Below are 19,995 nucleotides of genomic sequence, written 5' to 3' on the forward strand. Positions count from 1 at the left end.
TATTCTCCCCCTCAGCCAGCCCCGCCCCCCAGGCTGCCCCTCGGTGCTTCCCTCCCCGGGGAGAGCAGCCTTGGCGGCAGGGGGCCGGCTGTCAGAGCTCTGCGAGGGGCTGCGAGCCCCTCCTACCCGCTCTTCTCTTTCCTTTGGGAGCTCTCTGTGCTAAAAACAAGCTTGCTGAGAATCCTATTTTTCTGGGTGAAAGGTGAAAAATGCAGCACTTCCTCCAAGTGGAAAGCACTGGGCCCGCCAGCTCCGGGCACATTTCCGAGATCCCTCCGCCCACTCGGGGAGGAGATGGCTCCTTGCAACGGGGAGAGGAGAAGAGGTGGGCGGTGGAGGGAGGGAGGGAGGCGAGGGGACCGGAAGGGAAGCACCGGTTCCTCTGAAGCCCGGGCTGTGGGCATGTGAAAAGCAGACGGCCTGTTTGTGTTGGAGGGGCCTGGGGGCTGGACAGGCCCGGGCCCAGAAATGGAAGGCAAAGAAGGGGGCGGAAGACCGGCAGCCGCTCAGAGGTGCCTGAGTCGCAGAGTCACCAAGCTGCCGCGCCTCGGGCCTTGGGGCAGCACGGGGACAAAGATGACCCCGCAGACCTTTCTGAGAAAGAGCCCCCAGGCGAGCTTAGAGGAAGCACATGCCGGTGCGCAAGTCAGTTTTTGTAAGAAAAGCAAGAACAGTCCCTTTTTTTTTTTTAACATCTTTATTGGAGTATAATTGCTTTACAATGGTGTGTTAGTTTCTGCTTTATAACAAAGTGAATCAGCTATACATATACACATATCCCCATATCCCCTCCCTCTTGCGTCTCCCTCCCACCCTCCCTATCCCACCCCTCTAGGTGGTCACAAAGCGCCGAGCTGATCTGGCTGTGCTATGCGGCTGCTTCCCACTAGCTAGCTATTTTACGTTTGGTAGTGTATATATGTCCATGCCACTCTCTCACTTTGTCACAGCTTACCCTTCCCCTTCTCGACAGCACCCCAGCCGTCCTTGCTTAGAACACATGGGAAGTTCTGGAGAATTTTCTCAGATGCTGATTGTGGGACAAAAGCTTTTCAGTAACCCAGGCTTCATAATATCCTTCCTGGGCGGGACAGGGATGGCGTTAACCTTCGAGCTCCCTGGCTTCTCCTCAAAGCTCTTCCTAAAGCCAAGCGCGCAGCCAGCCTTCCCCGACATGCCCCTGCACAGAGCCGCTGCCCAAAAGCCGTGGCGCAGATCCCATCCCCTGCCAGGCCCTCCTCCTCAGCATGACAACACGGCTGCCAGGTACCAGGCAGCAGGTGGACCAAGGGGGCACAGCAGGCGGGGCTGGAAGAGGCAGGCGCTGCTCCCCTCGCTGGGCCCGTGACCACCACCTCCCAGGCCTCCGCCCAGCCCCAGGGACCCCACGGATGAACTCCTGCCAGGGGTCACCTCATCCCTGTTGCATCATTTCCCCAACAGCACAGGACTTGCGGTGGGGGATTGGTTGCACTAACGGCCCTAATTTTCCACCCTCCCTGAATCCATGCCCGGTGCTGCGTGACTTTGTAGTTGCTCTCACAATGGAGACAGAGTCTATTGCTTCATCTCTTGAGTGTATGGACTTTGACTAGCACAATGTGGCAAAGGCGACATGAGGCAGTTCCAATCCCCGGCTGTAAAACGCCTTAGACCTCAGTTCCGGTGCTCTCCCCCTCCTCCATCACCGTGTGAATGGCATGTCAGCCTAGCTCACGGGTCCAGCAGGAGAGTGGAGCAGACCCAAGTCATCTCCCCATCCCAGCCAAGGCGACGATAAGCGAGCCACCCTACACGTGTGAACGAGACGCACTGAGACCAGAAGGACCGCCTAGTCAAGCCCAGCCAGGATCAGCAGAAATGCCAAGCTGACCCCTCGAGGCATGGAAGCAGTCCGCACACCTTGCGGTATGCCACTGAGGTCCTGTGGTTGTTTGTCGTACAGCATTACTGTGGCGACAGCAGATACACATAGGAAACCGGGGGACCCACAAAACCAGGCTGAGTTCTCCTCGGCTGTCCTGCCCATCTGAACCCGGGTCTAATCCCTCAGCTTCAGGACAAAGTTTATATCCCCCCAACCACCTCTGCTGTAAACTCATCCCATGTTTCCCGAATTTTGGCCACTGAGAGGGTGAAAGAGCTTGGGATATACTGTCTCTTACCCTGTTCTCCCACGCGGAGCCCTCCCACGTGATCAGCTCCTCTTGGGTCCCCCTATTCTGCTGCCTTCTCACCCGCAGCCTCTCTACGGCTCTGATTTCATCACGTGTCACCCCTCTTTTTCTAGCCCACCTAGGGAAAGGCAATTCATCCTGTCCATCACCCCTGGGCCCCCAGCCCCGGGTTACCATGCTTTTTCTCAGGATGACACTTGCAGGGCACAACAGCCCATCCGCGGCACAACTCTTCTGGCTTCAGCTCAACTGGACATTTTTCCAAAATCACCGTGACTTTTTTTTTAATCGATTCAAAATGTGAATCAATTGGAGTTGTGAAAGCGACTCCATTATATCTTGGGAAGCACTGACCCCGGATGTCTCCAAGGAAACGGTGTTGAGGTGAGGGTGACGGGGAGGTCACCTGTGGGTGACACCCACTCTCTACCACGTGGCTTTCTCCACTCCGCACTCACAGGTGATGTACGCAGGAGAGGAGGAATCGCTGTTGCTGTGAGCATTATTGCCCTGAGAGGAAGGATCCTGGTCATCGAAGGTTCCCAAAGACAGGAGGCGGAAGGGTGACGCTCAAGGTGAACGTCTCTAGTTTATTTATTCATTTTTTTAGAACCCTTAATGTGCCTAAAACTGTGCTTGGCACAAAGCTCGAAGCCTTCGCTGACCGCCTGCTACGCAAGCGAGAGCAGAATCACGATGGGACTAATTACAGGCGCTTTTGTGAGGTGGCTCGCATTTCCCACCTCTTTGGTGGTAGCATTCATCTCACCTGCCCTTAGCAAGTCCTGCCATGGGGATCTGCCAGTGAGCCAGCTGTTTCCAGGGTCACCGCGTGGCACTGTGATGGCTCAGAAGGAAGCAGCCCCGCTGCTCTGGTTCTTGCCCAGATGCTCAGACCAGCCTGAGAAGCACTGACTGTATTCGTGTCCATTTCTAGACACCGCCTCGGGAGGGATCCGTAACCCCTCCACAGGTGAACAAACGACTAAATGAATGTGCTGTAGCCTTGTTCATCTTCTTTATTCAAGTTCACTACAGACACCCCCCCACTTCAAACCAGAATGACAGTGACCCACCTCAGTAATACATGTGCCTTTCCATCTGCTTCTTCTGGAAGCTTCACAGTCACCTCCTTGAGTCATCATTTACCGAGAGAGAACAGTCAGCTCCCCAAAGTGCCCACCCCAAGTTACCTACCCCGCTCTGCTGATGCCACAAAGGGCCCAGACAAGTCTCCTTTGGGAGAAAATTCTTAGTAAGTGTGCAAAGAATTCAGGGTTGTCCACCCAAACCTGCAAAAGTATACTGTGTGGACAATCTGTAGCTATAAAAATATACACATACAAAAGGACAGCTACAAAGGCATGGTGCCCATTTTCTTAGATTTGCATTATAAAAAGTAAGGACTTCTCATTAAAGGTAAACTTCCAGGGGTCAGCTTTATAATTATGATTCTAGCTCTAGTCTCCCTTAATCCTTATTTTCATAGTCAGAGCACATTGAACCAGCCAGTGAGGAGGGGAAGGGGTTAATCCTAGTAATTCGTGGGCCAAAGTAGAGAAATGTGAGGTTCAAGGTCTTACGGTCATTCTGCTATCAGTAAGAGTGTCAAGAGTCAGGGGAGGAGAGAAGTATTTTAATACTGCCCTTTGGGTCTCTCTCTCTCTTTTTTTTTCCTTTCTTTTTTTTTTTTCTTACAAACTATGAATCACAACACAGTCATTGAGCTACAGCAGACAGCCTCGGAAATTCGCCGTGATGTGTGATCTCTGGCGGCCACTACACATTCAATGGACGAAGTCCGATGCTTCCTACACAGAGCATTCCGTTGGGTTTGGCCCACAGAGTGTCAGCAGGAAAGGCCACCCAGGGACTCCTGTCTTGGTCCTAGTTTCCCATCAGGGTGTACTTGCTCCTTGATGAAAGGAAACGCGCCTGGTCCCCATGCCTCTGTGTGTGGTGTCAGGCAAGGTCTTAGAGCCCCCAGGTTTCTCAGGATAGAAGGTTCTGTCCCTTGGGCAGAGCCAACTGGTGTTACTGGGCTCCACAAGTGTTGATGTTTTTCCCATCCACGGCGTCTTCCACGAGGGAAATGTGGTAATCGGTAGACAGGGTGAAATGAGAAATGCAGCCCACGAGGCCTCGCGTATACTGCCTGTTAGTGTGCAGAGCGATTTCTTTCATTCCACCTGCCAGGAGGCCAAAGGAAGATGACGTGAGTCAAAGGGAAGGATGTCTCTTCAGTATGCCTGAGTGTCTGCTGACCAAGGCGTCCCTCAGCCGACAGGATAGGTGAGGCTGCGGTACCTAGAACTCAGGACATCGCAGCTGTCTAATTTATAATTATCCTTGAAGGAACGAGCTGACTTGGATCAATTTGATACACAATCAGAGCCTAGAAGTAGCCACCTCATAAGTGATTTCTGACCTAGTTGACCACTTAAAACCAAATAGTACCTGGTACATTTTGAAATGTTGTATAATGTCAACAAAATGTAGTATGTGTGGTAAGAGGTGATGTTATCTTAAACCAAGAGAAATACACTGATGTTGAATGCTTTCGATTAAGTTCCCTTGTAGGAAATATCATACAGATAGAGGTATCTTTTCATGTTGATGTGTCAGCGTTAGTGGGTTCTAAGCTATGTACAAAAATAGCACTCATTCTAACTCTGAGGGGGCCGGAAAGACAGATCCTCCTTCCTCAGGGAGAATTCAAGGAGCTATATTTAGCAGGCTCCTGTTCTATAAACAAGAAAAGCAGGGTTTTCCTGGTGGATCGGTCCACGGCACAAAATCATCTAAGTGCTTCCTGACCCCTCAGCCGTGAGTCAGAAGTTCAGAAAATGGAAGAATGGAATATCTGGAGAGCTTCCTGATTTCCAAGTATCTGACCGACCCAGTGAAGTACACAGCTTTGGGAAACCCCAGCATGACAAACGGAAGGCTAAAAAGAAAACGCACTGGCCTAATTTAGGTTTCGTCAAAGGTCAAGGTCACTTACCCACATACAGAGCTCCGTTGATGTTGAGCTGCCTCATCATGCCAGGTGACTTGCCTGTTCTGGCCCCGTAGTCGTCCACAGTTATCTTTCCTGACTGGCCATCCCTGTGAAAACCGCCACCATTTTTAGAGCTTCATTCAATAATTCAATCATGCATTCATTTTAATACAAATGTATTACTGAAGTCCTTACTAAGCACCCGGCACTATACTAAATGACGGATCTACCAAAATGAAACAAACAAAAACAAGCAAACAAAAAACCACCGACATTCCTAAGACAAACAAAAAATCAAACTGCCGGTGATCACACAGTGTCGCCACTCTATGGTGGAAGAATGGCCGCCGGGAGCTGTGGAATTCTACGGGAAGAGAACAGAAGCCCAGGGAAAGCTTCTGAAAAAAGACTCTGAGGTGCGTTTTGAAGGCTGGGTGGGTCAGGTGAAGGAGAAGGCTAATGCAGACAGGAAGTGGCAACGGCAATGAGAGAAAAGACGTGGGGGTTGGTACAGACTGAGCATAGAGAATTCTCGAGGTGGGAATAGAGTAGTAAAAGATGAAGCCAGAAGCAGACGGTGAAGGGCATAAGGAGCTTAGTTAGAATTTAGCCTGAAGGTGAGAGGGAACCAGAGAAGAACTTTAACAGGAGGAGTGGTGGTGACATGGCGACACGTGGTGAGTGTGGATGTGATTCTAAGCACAATGGGAAGCCAATGCAGTAGTCTTTGTAGACGGTTACTCTCAGGGAGGATGAAGAATGGCTTTGAGGTTTCTAAAGGACCCAGAGAGTCACCCAAAAGTGACTCTGAGGACAGTGGAATGGAGGTGTTCATCCGTGGCAAGGGCTTTGCAGTTTTTTAAGGTGGTTTCCAAAAACCAGCCACACTTCTTCTCCTTCTCCCTCTTTTCTTCCTCTTTTTTTTAACGAGCTCTTTATTGGTCTTTTAATGTTCCTTTTTTATAGCAATCACTTCTTGTTTCTTGGGTTAATAGCCTCTCCTACCTCACTGATGATATTCATGTTTTCATCATTTTTTTCATTCATAGTCTCTGTTTCCTCCAAGTTGCTCTGTTATATCTATTTGTTCTGATATCCCTCTTTCATACTAGAAACTTTTTTCAAATGCCTAGTGATCCCCAACTGCCACACAGATAAGTGTTGAGCACCAAGAAGCAGACTGGAAGCCTGTGTGCTGGATGGCTTTTGTTGACTGTGCTGTGACCTGGCTCAGTCATTTCCTTGGGGGAATACCTGGATTTCCTATTCTTCTTACTGTGGGGTATAGACCTGGCTTCCAGCATTCTGGAATCTCCTCAAAGTCCACCTGCCCTGAAATCTTATCTCACTAGAGATCTCCCTGGAAGGTGAGGGCTTCTTCAAGTTTAGCCATCGAAGTTCTTTCTCTAGAAGATCTCTGCTGAGTGAAGATTTGGGAGTTCAGCCTCTCTGGCCCGCTAGTGTTAGTAAAGGGCACAGGTGGGAGTTGGTACCGAGATGACCTAACGACCCGGATCAAGGATACTTGGATGCCAGGCCAGGATGGGGAACAGGAAATGGGACTAAAGGGAATTGGAGAGCACATCCCGTCAGCTCTGTCTCACGCTGTGGCAGGTACTCACCGAACAGCCTTGACTCGGTGCCACCGACCGTCATTGAATGACCCGTTCACCGTGATGGATGCTACACCACTGCCCAGGTTATAGCTAAAGGCGTCGGAGAAGAACAAGACAGAGAACGGAATCAAACACTGATGTACACACCGACGGTCGTTCACAAATGATTCTCACTGCGGAAGTTCTTTGGAGCTCAGGATGTAGTTTCTTTAACACAACACAAAACAATGTTATAAAGACACTAGGTCCCCAGATCAGGCCATGAGTGACCAAAACTGGTTTTTTATTTTTAACTGTGGTAAAGTTTACAGTCTTAACCATTTTTAAGTGTACAGTTCAGTGTTAAGTACATTCACATTGCTATGCCACCAATTCCAGAACTTTTTCATCTTGTAAAACTGAAACCCTCTACCCATTAAACAACTTGCCATTTCGCCCTCCCCCAGCCCTTGGCAACAACCATTCTTTCTGTTTCTATGAATGTGGCTGCCCTAGGTACCTTGTATAAGTAGGGTCACACAGTGTTTGTCTCTTTGTAACTGGCTTTTTTCACTTAGCATAATGTCCTCAAGGTTGATTTATTTTAGGCTCTATGTATTAGAGTATAAGGAACAAAAGGGCTTTATCGTTTGTAATGTGTTGTATCAATACTAGGTTGAATAGTATCCCCCCAAATTAATGTCCACCCAGAATCTCAAAATGTGACCTTATTTGGAAACAAGGTCTTTGCATATGTAATTAGTTAAGAGGGGTTATACGGGGGTTATATGGGGTTAGGGAGGCCCTAAATCCAATATGACCGGTGTCCTTATAAAAAGTGGAGATTTTGACACAGAGACAAAGACATACGGAGAAGAACACCACATGAAGATGGGACTGGAACATTGCATCTCTAAGCCAAGGAACACCAAGGATTGCCAGCAACCATCAGAACCCAGGGGACAGTCATAGAACAGACTCCCTCAGAGCTCCCAGGAAGAAGACACCCTGCCAGCAGCTCCAGGTTGAAATTCTAGCCTCCAGAACTGTGCGAGAATACATTTCTATTGCTTTAAGTCACCCAATTTGTGGTGAGTTATTATGGCAGTCCTCAGAAACTAATACATGTGTTTTTACTTTTCAAAAGACAAAACAGAGCGAAACATTGCAGAGCAAGCTGAGCCCCAAAGAATTTACGGGAAGTTGCCTAAAATCTCAGAGCTAACGTATAGGACTTGAACTTGGTGTCTTCCCTGCCCCCGACCCTGCCACATTTTACTCGGTAGCTTTCTATTTCCTATTTCAGTTGCCAGATACTGTGATACGCTAAGGGGATCAGAAGACATGCATATGTTGTTTACCAGAGAGAAATAACCCTCTTATTTCAGTGTTCATTCAATTATTCTAATTTAATTCAATACAACAAATATTTGGTGAGTGACGATTCTAGGCCGGGCACTGGGCCAGCTGCCTAGACCTCCCCTTGATAAAATAATAAAGCCTATGTAATCATGCTTTTGAAGGAAAATGTATTCCACCTGGACAACCCTCTCCTCATCTTGTAAGAGGACATGTCTCTCCTTTAGCTCGTTGGCCAAGACATAGGAATATTGAGAGGAAACCCGCATTAGTCACTGAGCTCTTGCATGCACTCAGTATAAGAAAGGAGCAAAAATAGAAAGCTTTGGCTTTCCCCAGGGAAGCACTATGGGTCCTTTCTTTAATACTGGAGCTCAAAGAAGTCACACAGCCCATCGACATTTAACCAAGAATAGAACTCGGGTGACTTGACAAACTCGGAGACAAAGATGTTGCTCTGACCCAGAAAACTCCACTGTTTTCTAATGAATTTTCCCACATCAAGTGTCTCCTTGTACGAAGCAGCCTGGAGGTGGAATTTTCAGATTTCATTATTTAGTGGCCAAATACTTGTTGAAGAAATGAATGAGTATAAGGAAGGGCTGAGAGCTGGTTGGCAGAAATGTAGCTGAATTACTATGTGGGCTTTTATGAGAGGCAGAACGGGGTGATGGAAGGAGCCTAGACACTTGGATTAGATGAATCTGCCTCAATTCCCAGCCTCGCCAATTACTAGTTCTGTGATCTTGGGCAATTTGCTTCGTTTCTCTGAGCCTAAATTTTCTAATCTGTGAAATGGGGTAATAATACCTTCCCTGAAGGGTCTTAGGGAAGATTCAGTAAGGTAACATATGTAAAGAGCACAGCACAGAGTAGGAGCCAAGCAAATAAGCCCACTGCCCCAAATATATGCAGTACTTAATGCAGCTTGGATATAGCATCGAACAATACAACCTGGGGGAGCCAGCAATAGGAGAAAGTTGCCGCCAAGAGATAAACTCATCGAGCCTCTCCTGGAAGAGTAGTCATGTGTGAAAGTAAACCAACAGGCTGTAAATATGTAACCAGAACGTCCAGAAACACCCAGGTGTCAGAATCAAGGTGACTTGGGTATAGCTGCAGTGGCACTAGACTGGAATGTGATTGTAATCAAGTGAATGGAAACCTTTTCAGTTGTGTTCGGACGAAGGCCGGGCCTTCTTCTTCTGTTCTCCAGCCTGATAACACGCCTGTTCATGCAATGAGCCAGACTGCATTCAAGGGAGCAAACGCTGAACCCAGCAGCCGTCACTACAGGTGGTGGCGTGGCCCAGTTGGCACATCTCTGGCCTGACTCTCCAACCCCCACCCCCCCGACTCTCTCTGATTTCAGACCCTCCGAATAACATCCTGCTCCCCCAGACACCTGAAACATCACCCTGGAACTTCTCTTTCTTTTAAATAATAAATGACCAAGATTAGTGGTTGCCTTCGTTGGGAGAGGGCATGAGGGAGCCTTCCTGGGTGTGGGTGGGGGAATGTTCTATACCTTGTTCTGGGTGGTGGTTACACAGGTGTTTACATGTTTAAAAATGTATTGAGCTGTACACCTAGTATTTTGCACTTTATGTAAATTATACCTCAATTTTTAAAAATTGAAGTATAGTTGAATTACAACGTTGCATTAGTTTCTGGTGTACAGTGAAGTGTACACCAGTCTACGTATATGCTTTTTCAGATCCTTTTCCATTATAGGCTATTACAGGATATTGAATATAGTTCCCTGTGCTATACAGTAGGACCTTGTTGTTCATTTTATATATAGAACTGTGTATCTGTTAATCCCAAACTCCTAATTTATCCCTCCCAACCCCCTTCCCCTTCGGTAACCATAAGTTTGTTTTCTATGTCTGTGAGTGTGTTTCTGTTTTGTAGGTAAGTTCATTTGCATCACGTTTTTTTTAGATTCCACATACGAGTGATATCGTATAATAGTTGTCTTTCTCTGACTCACTTCACTTAGTTATACCTCAATTTTTTCAAAAAGGTAAAAACATGTGAATGAACGAATAAATGAACAAATAAATGCACACCTGGTTTCTCTATCAACGTCCTGTGCATCCGGTTAGCGTGAATCGGTTAACCTGATCCAAGAGTACCTACTCAATTTGGTGCTCACGGAAGGCTAGGAGGCTGAGCACCAAGGCGGGCCACCAGGAAATGCCATCAGGTGGGGTCCTTATACTTAGGCCTCCTTTAAAGTATAGCACAGGGTACTCTGCTAATGTCAGACTGCTTTCCTTTCTCTGCTGCATGAAAATGTTATCAAGGTTACATGGAAAATTAGCGGGAAAGATCGCCCGTGAAGTGATATTCACACACCTGGCTTCATGCCCTAAACATAATCATAAAACAAAATGAAACAAAACAAACAGCAAAAACCACACTCGTCGCTGAGCACGGTGATTCCCTTTCTTTTACTTCACCTTGCACCAAAACCATACATAATTGTTTCGTTTAGAATTCCACTGTTTTTCCTTATTCTCTGGTTGAAGTGCTCTGAGCTCTAAATTAGCAAAAGGACAAGCATTTAGGTGAAGAAAGCTGAGATTATATTGTATTATCTTAGGTTTCCTACTGTTTGCTTTGGACCTGGATCAAACACCAAAACCTCAAAAATGGTTCATCTACCCAATCAACCAGTTCACTCTCTAGGTTCCACTGATGTAAGCTGCTTGAGGGCAGGGCCTTCTTCAGAATAATAACAACCATAACAATAATAATAGCTACATTTTATTTAGTAGATATATCGGGCCAACTTCCTGACATATGTTAGCGATCGGAGTTTTTAGAACATAGAAAACACCCGATCAGGGATGATCATTATCACTAATAACTAGATATACCAGGCCCTGCACTAAGGCCTTTCTATGAATTAACTCATTCAGTCCTCATGACCAACCGTTTCCTTTTACGGAGGTCGGTAACTTGCAGGAGATCACGTGGCCGTGGGAATCCGGCACGTCTGACTCTGAAGCCCATGCTTGTGACCACTTCAGACCCTGTTTCTCAGGGCGTGGTGGTTCCTGATGGCTTCCAATGAGATTCTGGCGCTCAGAGGGATTTCCTCCACCAGCATCTCTGGGTGTGGGCCCAGGAATCCAGTAACCTCTAACATGAGCCCCGCAGCTGACTCTCTGTATGCTGACAGTTTCAAACCAGTGGCCACACTCTGATTCCTCTCTGTGCCCAGCCTGCTGCAGGGCTTCCATACTTCTGTGTTGGGTGAGTAATGTTGGGGGCAGTGGCTGCCCAGAGGCAGGAAATGCAGCAAAGCAGCCGCGCCGGGCCTGGGGCCCAGGGAAGAGTTCAGATGTCTGCCTGCCTCCGGTGGAGACTGAGTGCTGTGCCCTTTACGCAGAGCACAGCCAGAACTCCAGGCTAAAGAGGAAAACACGGGGCCTATTTCCAGAAACCTGAGCAAGAGATGGTAAGAAAAGAAATACATCGGGATGGCGTGGAGTTGTAAGAAGGGTGCCCGGGGGCCTGGGGGTCTGCCCAGGGCCGGGTGTGAGAGCCAGCGGGGGCTGTGAGGGGTCCCGAGCAGATCGAGCTTCCCTGTCCAGCTGGGTTTTCACTGGCGGTTTAGGGGGAAGTTGGGCCTCCCACCCACGGCTGAGCTACTGTTTCAGTTCCCTTTCTGGGCACAATCAAGTACTTGAGGCCTTGGCGAGGTTAACCACAGGAAAACCACAAGAAAATGGCTTTGCGGCAGCCAGCCTGAAACTGGGGTGTGAAGAGCTCAGCATTTGACCTCAGGGCCCGGGGGAGGGGACGGAGGTGGTGAGAACTGCTCTCTCCAGCTTTCAACCACACGTGGCACCCCAAAGTCCTCGACAACCATAGGGTCACATCGCTGAGCACACTCTGCTGGGTAGGGGCAAGCGTGCTGTTGGACAAGTGACATTTCCTTTTGAAATGTCTTTTATTCGAATTGCAAAGACATAGCATTCTACCCTGGCTGTCAGCAATCCCAGCGCATGACCCACTGAAGCCCCACAATTAAGCCTTCATCTTCTCTGCAGTTCCGCTCTCACTTTCGTCTATTTCAATTCCAATTAATCCCATATCATTTAATGAACACTCGTGCTAGTCACCAGAGGGGGGATTAAAGAAGGAAAAGCCAGAGAAATTCCTGTCCCCATGGAACAGATGGTGAGTAGGGGTTTCAAACCTTAGCAGGCGTCAGAATCACGTGGAGAAACAGTTAACAGATTGCTGGTTCCCACCTCTAGAATTTTTCTGGTTCAGTAGGTCAGGGGTGGAGCCTGAAAATTTGTATTTTTAGTAAGTTCCCAGGAGATGCTGATGCTGCGGGTCCGGAGACCACAATTTGAGGATCACTGGTCTAAACGAGATATTTCTAACCTCAAGTGAGGCTGTACCATCACAATCTGTAGAGAAGCTTTTTCATAGTACACAGCTGGCGCCTGCCCCTCAGGAATCCCGCTAGCACCCAGCTGCCACCCAGCTTCTGGTGGCGAGAAGTCATCCAGGTAATCCTTTAGCTACTTCATAGGAACCCACTTGACAAATCTGAGAGCAGTCTAAACCGACGTAAAAGATGTTAGAACTTCTGGAACTGGCTCATCCGTTATCACCCAAGAAGCACTTTTAAAAATCCAAATGTTGGGTTGCCCTATTGAGATATGAATCTGTGCTTTGTTCTTTGCAGTGGGAGATCGGACAAAGCAGGCATTCTCCTTCCCAAGGCTCCAGAGTGAATAGGGAGCAGAGTCAGAATAGAAAGAAAGGTCTCTAGACTAAATCTTCAGATCTTCCTGAGCTGGAGAGCGCTGGGCCAAATGCCCGAGTCCGTGCTTGGCAGGATCAACGTCCTCTTTCGACTACTTCCTAATTTGTAAGTGGGGAGTATATGGCAGGAACACACTAGAACAGGAGTCACAAAACTTTCCTCTAGAGGGCCAGATAATAAATATTTCAGGCTTTGCCATACAGTCCCTATTGAAACTACTCAAGCGTATCACTGTCTCATGAAAGCAGTCGCTGACAATACGTAAATGAATGAGGGTGGCAGTATTCCGATAAAACTTCATTTACAAAAATGGGTGGCGCGCCAGATTTGGCCGTCAGGCCATAGCTGACCAACTGCTGCTCTAGGGATGGATATTGGAAAGAAAGACCAGGAGCCTCAAATTAACTCGGAGCTGCAGGCAGCTGTTCATTCTAGCAGACTGCGCTCTGGCTCCCCCTGCAACCCTCTGTTCGGCGTAATCTGTACTGTCTGAGAAAAATCGCAAGGTGATGTAGAAAGCAGCTGGAGTAGGGGTTACCTGAACACCAGGGCTCCATCCCGAAGGCCCAAGGAAATGAAGTCACTGTTGGGTCTCATGGGGCTGTCTCCCCTCCACATCAACAGGCCGTCTTTGGCAGTTGTCTTAAACCTCATGAATACATTTGATCTGGATCCTGACACCCTGGAGGAAATACACAAATAATGACATCAGATCAACCAGTCTCCACCAACATTCATTCCTGAGGAATCCCAGATTCCTCTGCCAATTATGAGGATAATCTGACATTTCTGACTCTTGCTACCAGGAGATTAGAAAAGGCATCACCACCACAGGTCATGCCATGGGTCTAAAGGTCTGACCTCCTCATTCTGCACTTTGGAGTCTGTCTCTCTCCCCAGGTGTGGTCAAATGCCACAAGAGAGCATTTGATGAGTCACAGATCAGCCAGACTGTGGCCAAGGCCACGGTCCCAGCCTGCACCCCCAGTACACACCTCAAGTCTTCCCTCTTTCCTGTCCTACCACTCACGGGTCCTTGGGAAAGTGTCCCCTATTCCTCAAAAGGAAGTGGTTTCCTTAATTACCAAGAGGTTCAAGCGGGCAGCTGCTCTGGGCTATGATCGTGGCTGTGGATGGCTATCTCTGGAGGTGACATCCTTGAGGGCAGAGGAGGAATGACTGGACAAGGGGCAGAGTGTCAGACAAGGAAGGTGCCTTGTCTGGAAGGAAGGTGATGGGATAATGGTCTCGAGGGGTGATGGGGCAAAAACAGGGTGGAGAGGAACAGGAAGATGAGAGGAAGGAAGGGGTGGTCAGGAAGGTCAGGTCCCGGCCCTACAGCTTTGGCTGGGAATAGGCTCACGTGATTCTGTGTCCCTATCAGTTCTGGGATGTTCTTAACAATTCTTGGGAAGAGACTAGTTCACAGATCCAGTTTCCCTAGAAAGTGACCAGTGTTTCATCTGCAACAGGAAGAAAAGCAACCATGAGGTCCTTAAATAAAAGGTGAGATGAGAGTAAACATAATTTAATATTGCTCCTAAGATGGCACTACTGGAAAAAGCTCTTTATCCATTTTCCTGTCACGTGCACCATCCCTCTGTCTCACGATTATGGCCTGGAGTGCAGAGTGCATTCAGTAGTGAACAGTGGAGGGGACTTCTGTCTAAGTCTTCCCAGAGCCTGAGCCAGACAGGAGGAGATCAAGTTTGCCCTCCCCAGGCAGGGTCTCAGAGTGGTGGGCGAGGAGCAGGGTCCATGAAACTGACTGCTTCACCAGGCCAGGTGCAGAGCAATCCAGCCCCGGGCTGTTCCCTAGAGAGCTGCTTTCCCCGTCTTCTGTTCAAGTTTCCTTCTTTCCCTCACTTGCCTTGGAAACATTGATTGGTACAAGCCAATCACGATGGTTCCATTTCTCTTGCAGTGACTGGTTTAGGGGTGGGCATGTGACCCACCGTTGTCCAATGAGACAGAGGAAATTTATCAGGAGGATTCTAGAAAAGACTCCTTTCCTTTTTAATAGAGTCACATGAAAATAAAAAGTTTTTTTTACTTGCATGGGATATTGCCATGATTTACAGCCATTTAATGAGCATTTATGAACAACTATCTTATAACCACAAAGGGTATAACCATTGGAAAATAAACTGAGGATAACAAGGCAGGAAAATGGGTCTTTGAATAATACCGTTGATTATCTGAATTAATCAACTCAGGATCCAGTCTAAGTCTGGACACCTTGTTATGTGAAATAATAAATACCCTCCACGTTTAAGACATGTTGAGCTGAGTTTCCTGTTACTTGCAGCCGAAGGCATCTAACTGAAGCAGACCCTGAGCTTGACTTTTACCTGCAGCTTCACACACATGCACACGTACATGCACCTACCTATATGCACACAGGTGCCACTGGGCTTTCTGCTTTGGGGCACTGCACCTCCTCCTTTCACCAAACCCCTCTGCTCCCAACCACCCAGTGCCTCTCACTAAGCACCAGGGGGCTAGAAACTTGGGCCTTGTTCACACGCTCCCAGTTTCTGGGGACTGAACACCCTTCCATCTCTGGGGAGAAAGGGTTAAGAAAGAAGAGGGTTTCTTGGCTGGGAATCTATTTTGCCTAAGGCCCATGCAAGACAACCTTGATAAACACAACATAAGAGTAGAGAAACAAAGCCCTGTCTGTCTGGTGTGTGTTCAGAGTCACCAGGGACATCCAGTGCCCTAGGAAAATGTCTCTCAACCTCTTTTGTTCCTCGAAAAGCCACCAAGTTCCACCCTAAGAACTGCATGCCTTTGGCTTAAAGCATTGCCTTAGTCTGTGAAGATGTGATCAACCTGAAGAGGATGGGAACATTCTAGAATGATTGTGCTGGAGGTAGGGTGAGGGATGGCACTCTCTAAACTACAAAGAGCTAGGGGGGAAGGAAAAGAAAGAGAAAAGGGTAAACTGAAAGCGTCAAAGCCAAGCTTCACTAGATCGAAGACTTTGCCTAGAGCCAGTCTTTCCCATGTCGTGCAAAATAGGCTATTCCAGACCAGGAGCTTGGAGCCCGGAGCGGGCTGGAGCATCTGCCACCAGCGATTAAAAGCCACAGCTGTGACTCAGGCATCTCCTTAGATCATGCTCTTGTATCCACGTGAAGAGAGCTGAGGAGCCCCCCACCGAACTGGAAAGAGCCTGAAGAGGACAGTGGACCTCGTCGATGGAGACGCAAAGTAGGACACGGACCTGGGGCTGTTGTCTGGTTGTCTGTTGTCTGCCCCAGAACCCTTCCTCGGCTGGCTTCTTCAGACCATGGCCACAGAGCAGCATCACGCTGACTGCCCTGCTGGGGAATCGGACTCATATAACCCTGGCTTCGGGAGCATCAAGTTCTCACTGCCTCTCAAAGCCTGAATATTGGAAATCCCGGGGCCGGGCACGTCCCTTTCTCTGGGAAACGTCCCTTGGACCAGAAAGGCTTTGGGTTGTTTGTCATGGGCTTGTTTCAAAGGTTGCATTTTTGAGTTTGTTTTTTGTGTTGTTTTTGTTCTAGTTTCTATGTTTATTTTGTATGTTTTTTCCCCTCTGGGACTATGGCTAAATTCTCGTGCCTTTCTGGAGAACTATCTTCTGGCACGGAAGATAAGGAAAAGCTCTGGGAAAGATATTGAGAAATTGACCGACCAGGAGATAAGGAAGGTGCCTGTGGAAGCTTCTTACCTCTTGAGGATATCCGGATGGTCATATGTCAGGTAACTGCGGCCGATAAACTGAGGGATCTCAATGGCTTCTGTGATGGCTGAGACAGAACAGAAAATGGAGGTTACATGCTGCATGGCTCTCTTGACCCCTACACTCCACCACGTGGCGGGAAAATACAAAGAAAGCCAGTTCCTGGAAGCAGGACATTTATCAACTTGGCGGCCCCTTCCTCTTGGCTGTACAGGCACTTGGCCTGGTTTGGGACTGCCCGGCCTGATGGCCTGTAATTGGCATCTCCCTGCTGTCCCCTCTCTGGGGCTGGCCGTCACTCCTATCGGTCTCAGCACTGCCGAGAAGGCCTTGCAATATGCCAAAACTTGAACTGTGCCCAATTATTCTTGGAAGCCAAAGGGCAGGTCTTGGGCCATGCGAGGAGCAGCTGGGGATAACCCTGTTCTCCAAGGGAGGCAGAGAAAACAATCCCCCCAACAAAACCCACCAGGATTTCTCTAGCTGAAGCCAATCTGGTCCAGAGCCCTTTCAGCCATGACCTCAGACACTGGTGAAGCAGAGGGGATGAGGCTTTGACAATTGTTTGCAAATCACCTTCCGGTGTTGTATTTCACAAGATTTTCACCACAATCACAGGAAGGAGGGGGGGGGGATGGGAGGGTTTGATTGTTCCCATTTTTATATTTTTACTTTATCATTATTATTTTTTGCGGTACGCGGGCCTCTCACTGCTGTGGCCTCTCCTGTTGCGGAGCACAGGCTCCGGATGTGCAGGCTCAGCGGCCATGGCTCACGGGCCCAGCCGCTCTGCGGCATGTGGGATCTTCCCGGACCGGGGCACGAACCCGTGTCCCCTGCATCGGCAGGCGGACTCTCAACCACTGCGCCACCAGGGAAACAACCCATTTTTATAGACTAGGAAATTGAGGCATAAAATCATCAAGGATTTGCCCAAGATCATACAGCTAAGAAAACAATAGACCATGAGCCAGACCGACTCTCCCCAGTTCTGGCCCTGAGCCCGCTTTTTACTTTTCAATATTTTAGAGGTGTGTTTCCTTCCTCCCAACTTCTCATCTTTGTGTTCTTGAGGAATCTCCTTCTTCCATACAGTCAGTAAAAGAATAGGCTAAGGAGTTGTGTTTGGTGTCACAAATTAGGGATAATTTAGGGGATTTCTTCTAAAGAGATTATAGCAATATCTCTCTTCTCTTTAGAAAGGCACAAATGGCAGTTTAAATAAATTAAGGTAGAGTGAATCTCATGTTTAAAGAAATGTGCAAAACGAGAGAGAATAAGCCAGCTTATAAAACGAGTTCTAGTTTCACAAAAATATGCTGTTGGTACAAAGACATTGAACTAAGGACTCTATACCCAGGGGAGAAAACGTACAATTATTGACACTACAAACGACAGGAGAGTTTAAACTCAACTTCTAAACATTAAAAGAAAGAAGAAAGGAGGGAAGGAAGGAAGGAAAGCAAAACACAAAACCCAATGACATTGGGCCCCCAAATATAGGTTCCTGTGTTAGCAGGTCACCACAGCATGCTCCCATTCTCTTCATAAAAAAATAAAGGAAGGAAGGAAAGGAGGAAGGGAGAGAGAAAGAAAACAAGAAATGCAGAACAGAAGTAAAAAATGTTAAAGACAGTTTCTGAGGTAACTAAGAAATTGCTTCACTGTCCTCTGAGGCAGCATAGCCCAAGACAAGGGTCTGCTGACCGGAGCACCTTCTAGAGACTGGAGTGAACAGCTCTTGCATCTTAAATTCTGGGCTGTACCACAGGTCTATCTTCCTGTGCTTAAAGTGAGCAGGAGGAAGAAGGAAGAAAAGGAAGTCGAGAGAAGGAAAAAGATGCAAAATGACACAAGCAGAAAGATGGTGGGAAGAGGGAAGAAGAAGGGGAAAGTAGACGCCAGAAGAAGAGAAAAGAAAACCGTGGAGAAGGTGTAAAAATGGGTGGCAGCCCCGGGCAGGGGAAGGAGAGGGGGATGGGAAAGGTGAGGCTGGGAGAGACACCCAGAGGAGCAGAAATAGAAAGGAGAGGTCCAGAAGGGGGGATGAGAAGTAAGAGTGCGGAAATGCAGGAGGGCAGGAGAGCTCTTAGCTGGGCTGGCAGGCCCCGGACTGCAGGCTGCTAGTGCTGAGACAGGAGGAGAGACTATCCCACCCAGAGCTGAACATCACCCCGGCGCCCCTGCTGGGTTAGGCTGAGCCTCAGGCAGGGCCTGTCCCCGCTGTTGGGTCTGTGGCCAATAGTCCTCATTCCCCTGGACTCCTTGAAATGCTCAGGGCACGCTCTGCACCTGGACCCTCAAAGGGGTGTTGTAGGAGCCCCGTCCAGGTGCCTGCTAAGTCCCCCAGCTCAGGAGCTCAGGGCTTCCCGAGGTCCAGCTGGGGGACAAGTGTGTTCCCAGGGCCGGCGATTTTGGAGGGAGGATGCCCACCACCCTGGGAGGTGTGTCCCCCTCATTACCTCTGCAGGTGGTTGGCCTGCACTGTGCCCGCAGCCTGCCTTGGCATGAGCCCAGGGCACTGTCACAGCTTCTCAGAGGACTCACTGTACTTACTATTGAGGCAGTAGTTCCCACACTCTGCCAGGTGCCAGCATGAAACAGAACAGGGAAGGTCAGAATCTCACAGTCATTGTAAAATCCCAATTACTTTGGTTGCAGATTTCTGGGAACCAGCCTTGCTGCCCTCGTGCAGCCCTGCAGGAATTCACATTCCTCTTACGGAATGTGAATCTGATGCCCAACAGGAACCACTGGAAATCTGCATGGTGAGCACCAAGTCACCCAACACACCTCCCCAGTCCCAGCTCACGAGTGGAGGCACAGGTGGTGGTGGACCAAGAAGATGTATGTAAGAAATTGTCTGACACTCTGAGGCTCCCCTGAGCTTGTGCTGACAGTCCCCATTTAATCTAAACCTGGAGAAATTCCTTGTTAAAGTTACTTACCTTGTCAATGACCATTTATTTTCTTGTTTCCAGGCTACGTGTGAAAAAGGCATGATAAGCCAGCCAGCTGCCTCTTTTTTCTCTCCGTAGTGGAAAATATCACCCTAATTCCCACCCCACCCCCTTTGCAATGTTCCAGAGCCCTGGTGACGTGGTGATTAACAAAGAGCAGGGGAACGCTCTAGAAATGACACCGCGGAATACAAAAATGGTGAAAATACACTCAGTGTTGTCAGCGTATGTGGATAACTATTAACTCCGTCCTACAACATTACAGCTAGAAGTGACCATCTAGCCCTTTCTGGCCCTTTGTGGTTTGTTTAAATATTGTCAGCACAACTATATTTGGCCCTAACCCTTTATATCTAATTTCTTCTACATTGTCTTATTTTCTGTGGCAAAGGC

The 19,995-nt window shown here is 48.3% G+C and overlaps 1 protein-coding gene across 2 annotated transcripts in view; it reads right to left on the reverse strand.

Annotated features, from left to right (window-relative positions):
- Positions 1–3,178: 3,178 nt before the first annotated feature.
- Positions 3,179–19,995, reverse strand: part of EGFLAM (EGF like, fibronectin type III and laminin G domains) — a 170,659-nt gene continuing 153,842 nt past the window's right edge. The window contains exons 19-24 of one of the 2 annotated variants that reach the window (XM_049708705.1): positions 19,199–19,222; positions 16,631–16,709; positions 13,466–13,609; positions 6,801–6,884; positions 5,182–5,285; positions 3,179–4,366 (exon numbers count right to left, since the gene is read on the reverse strand). In XM_049708705.1, the coding sequence (XP_049564662.1) occupies positions 4,212–4,366; positions 5,182–5,285; positions 6,801–6,884; positions 13,466–13,609; positions 16,631–16,709; positions 19,199–19,222 (590 nt within the window). In that variant the 3' untranslated portion in view covers positions 3,179–4,211. The remainder of the gene's footprint in view (positions 4,367–5,181; positions 5,286–6,800; positions 6,885–13,465; positions 13,610–16,630; positions 16,710–19,198; positions 19,223–19,995) is intronic. The other variant, XM_004265980.3, reaches the window with a different exon arrangement.

Source organism: Orcinus orca, chromosome 3 (genome assembly GCF_937001465.1).
Source record: "Orcinus orca chromosome 3, mOrcOrc1.1, whole genome shotgun sequence".
In the NCBI taxonomy this organism is placed as follows: Eukaryota; Metazoa; Chordata; class Mammalia; order Artiodactyla; family Delphinidae; genus Orcinus; species Orcinus orca.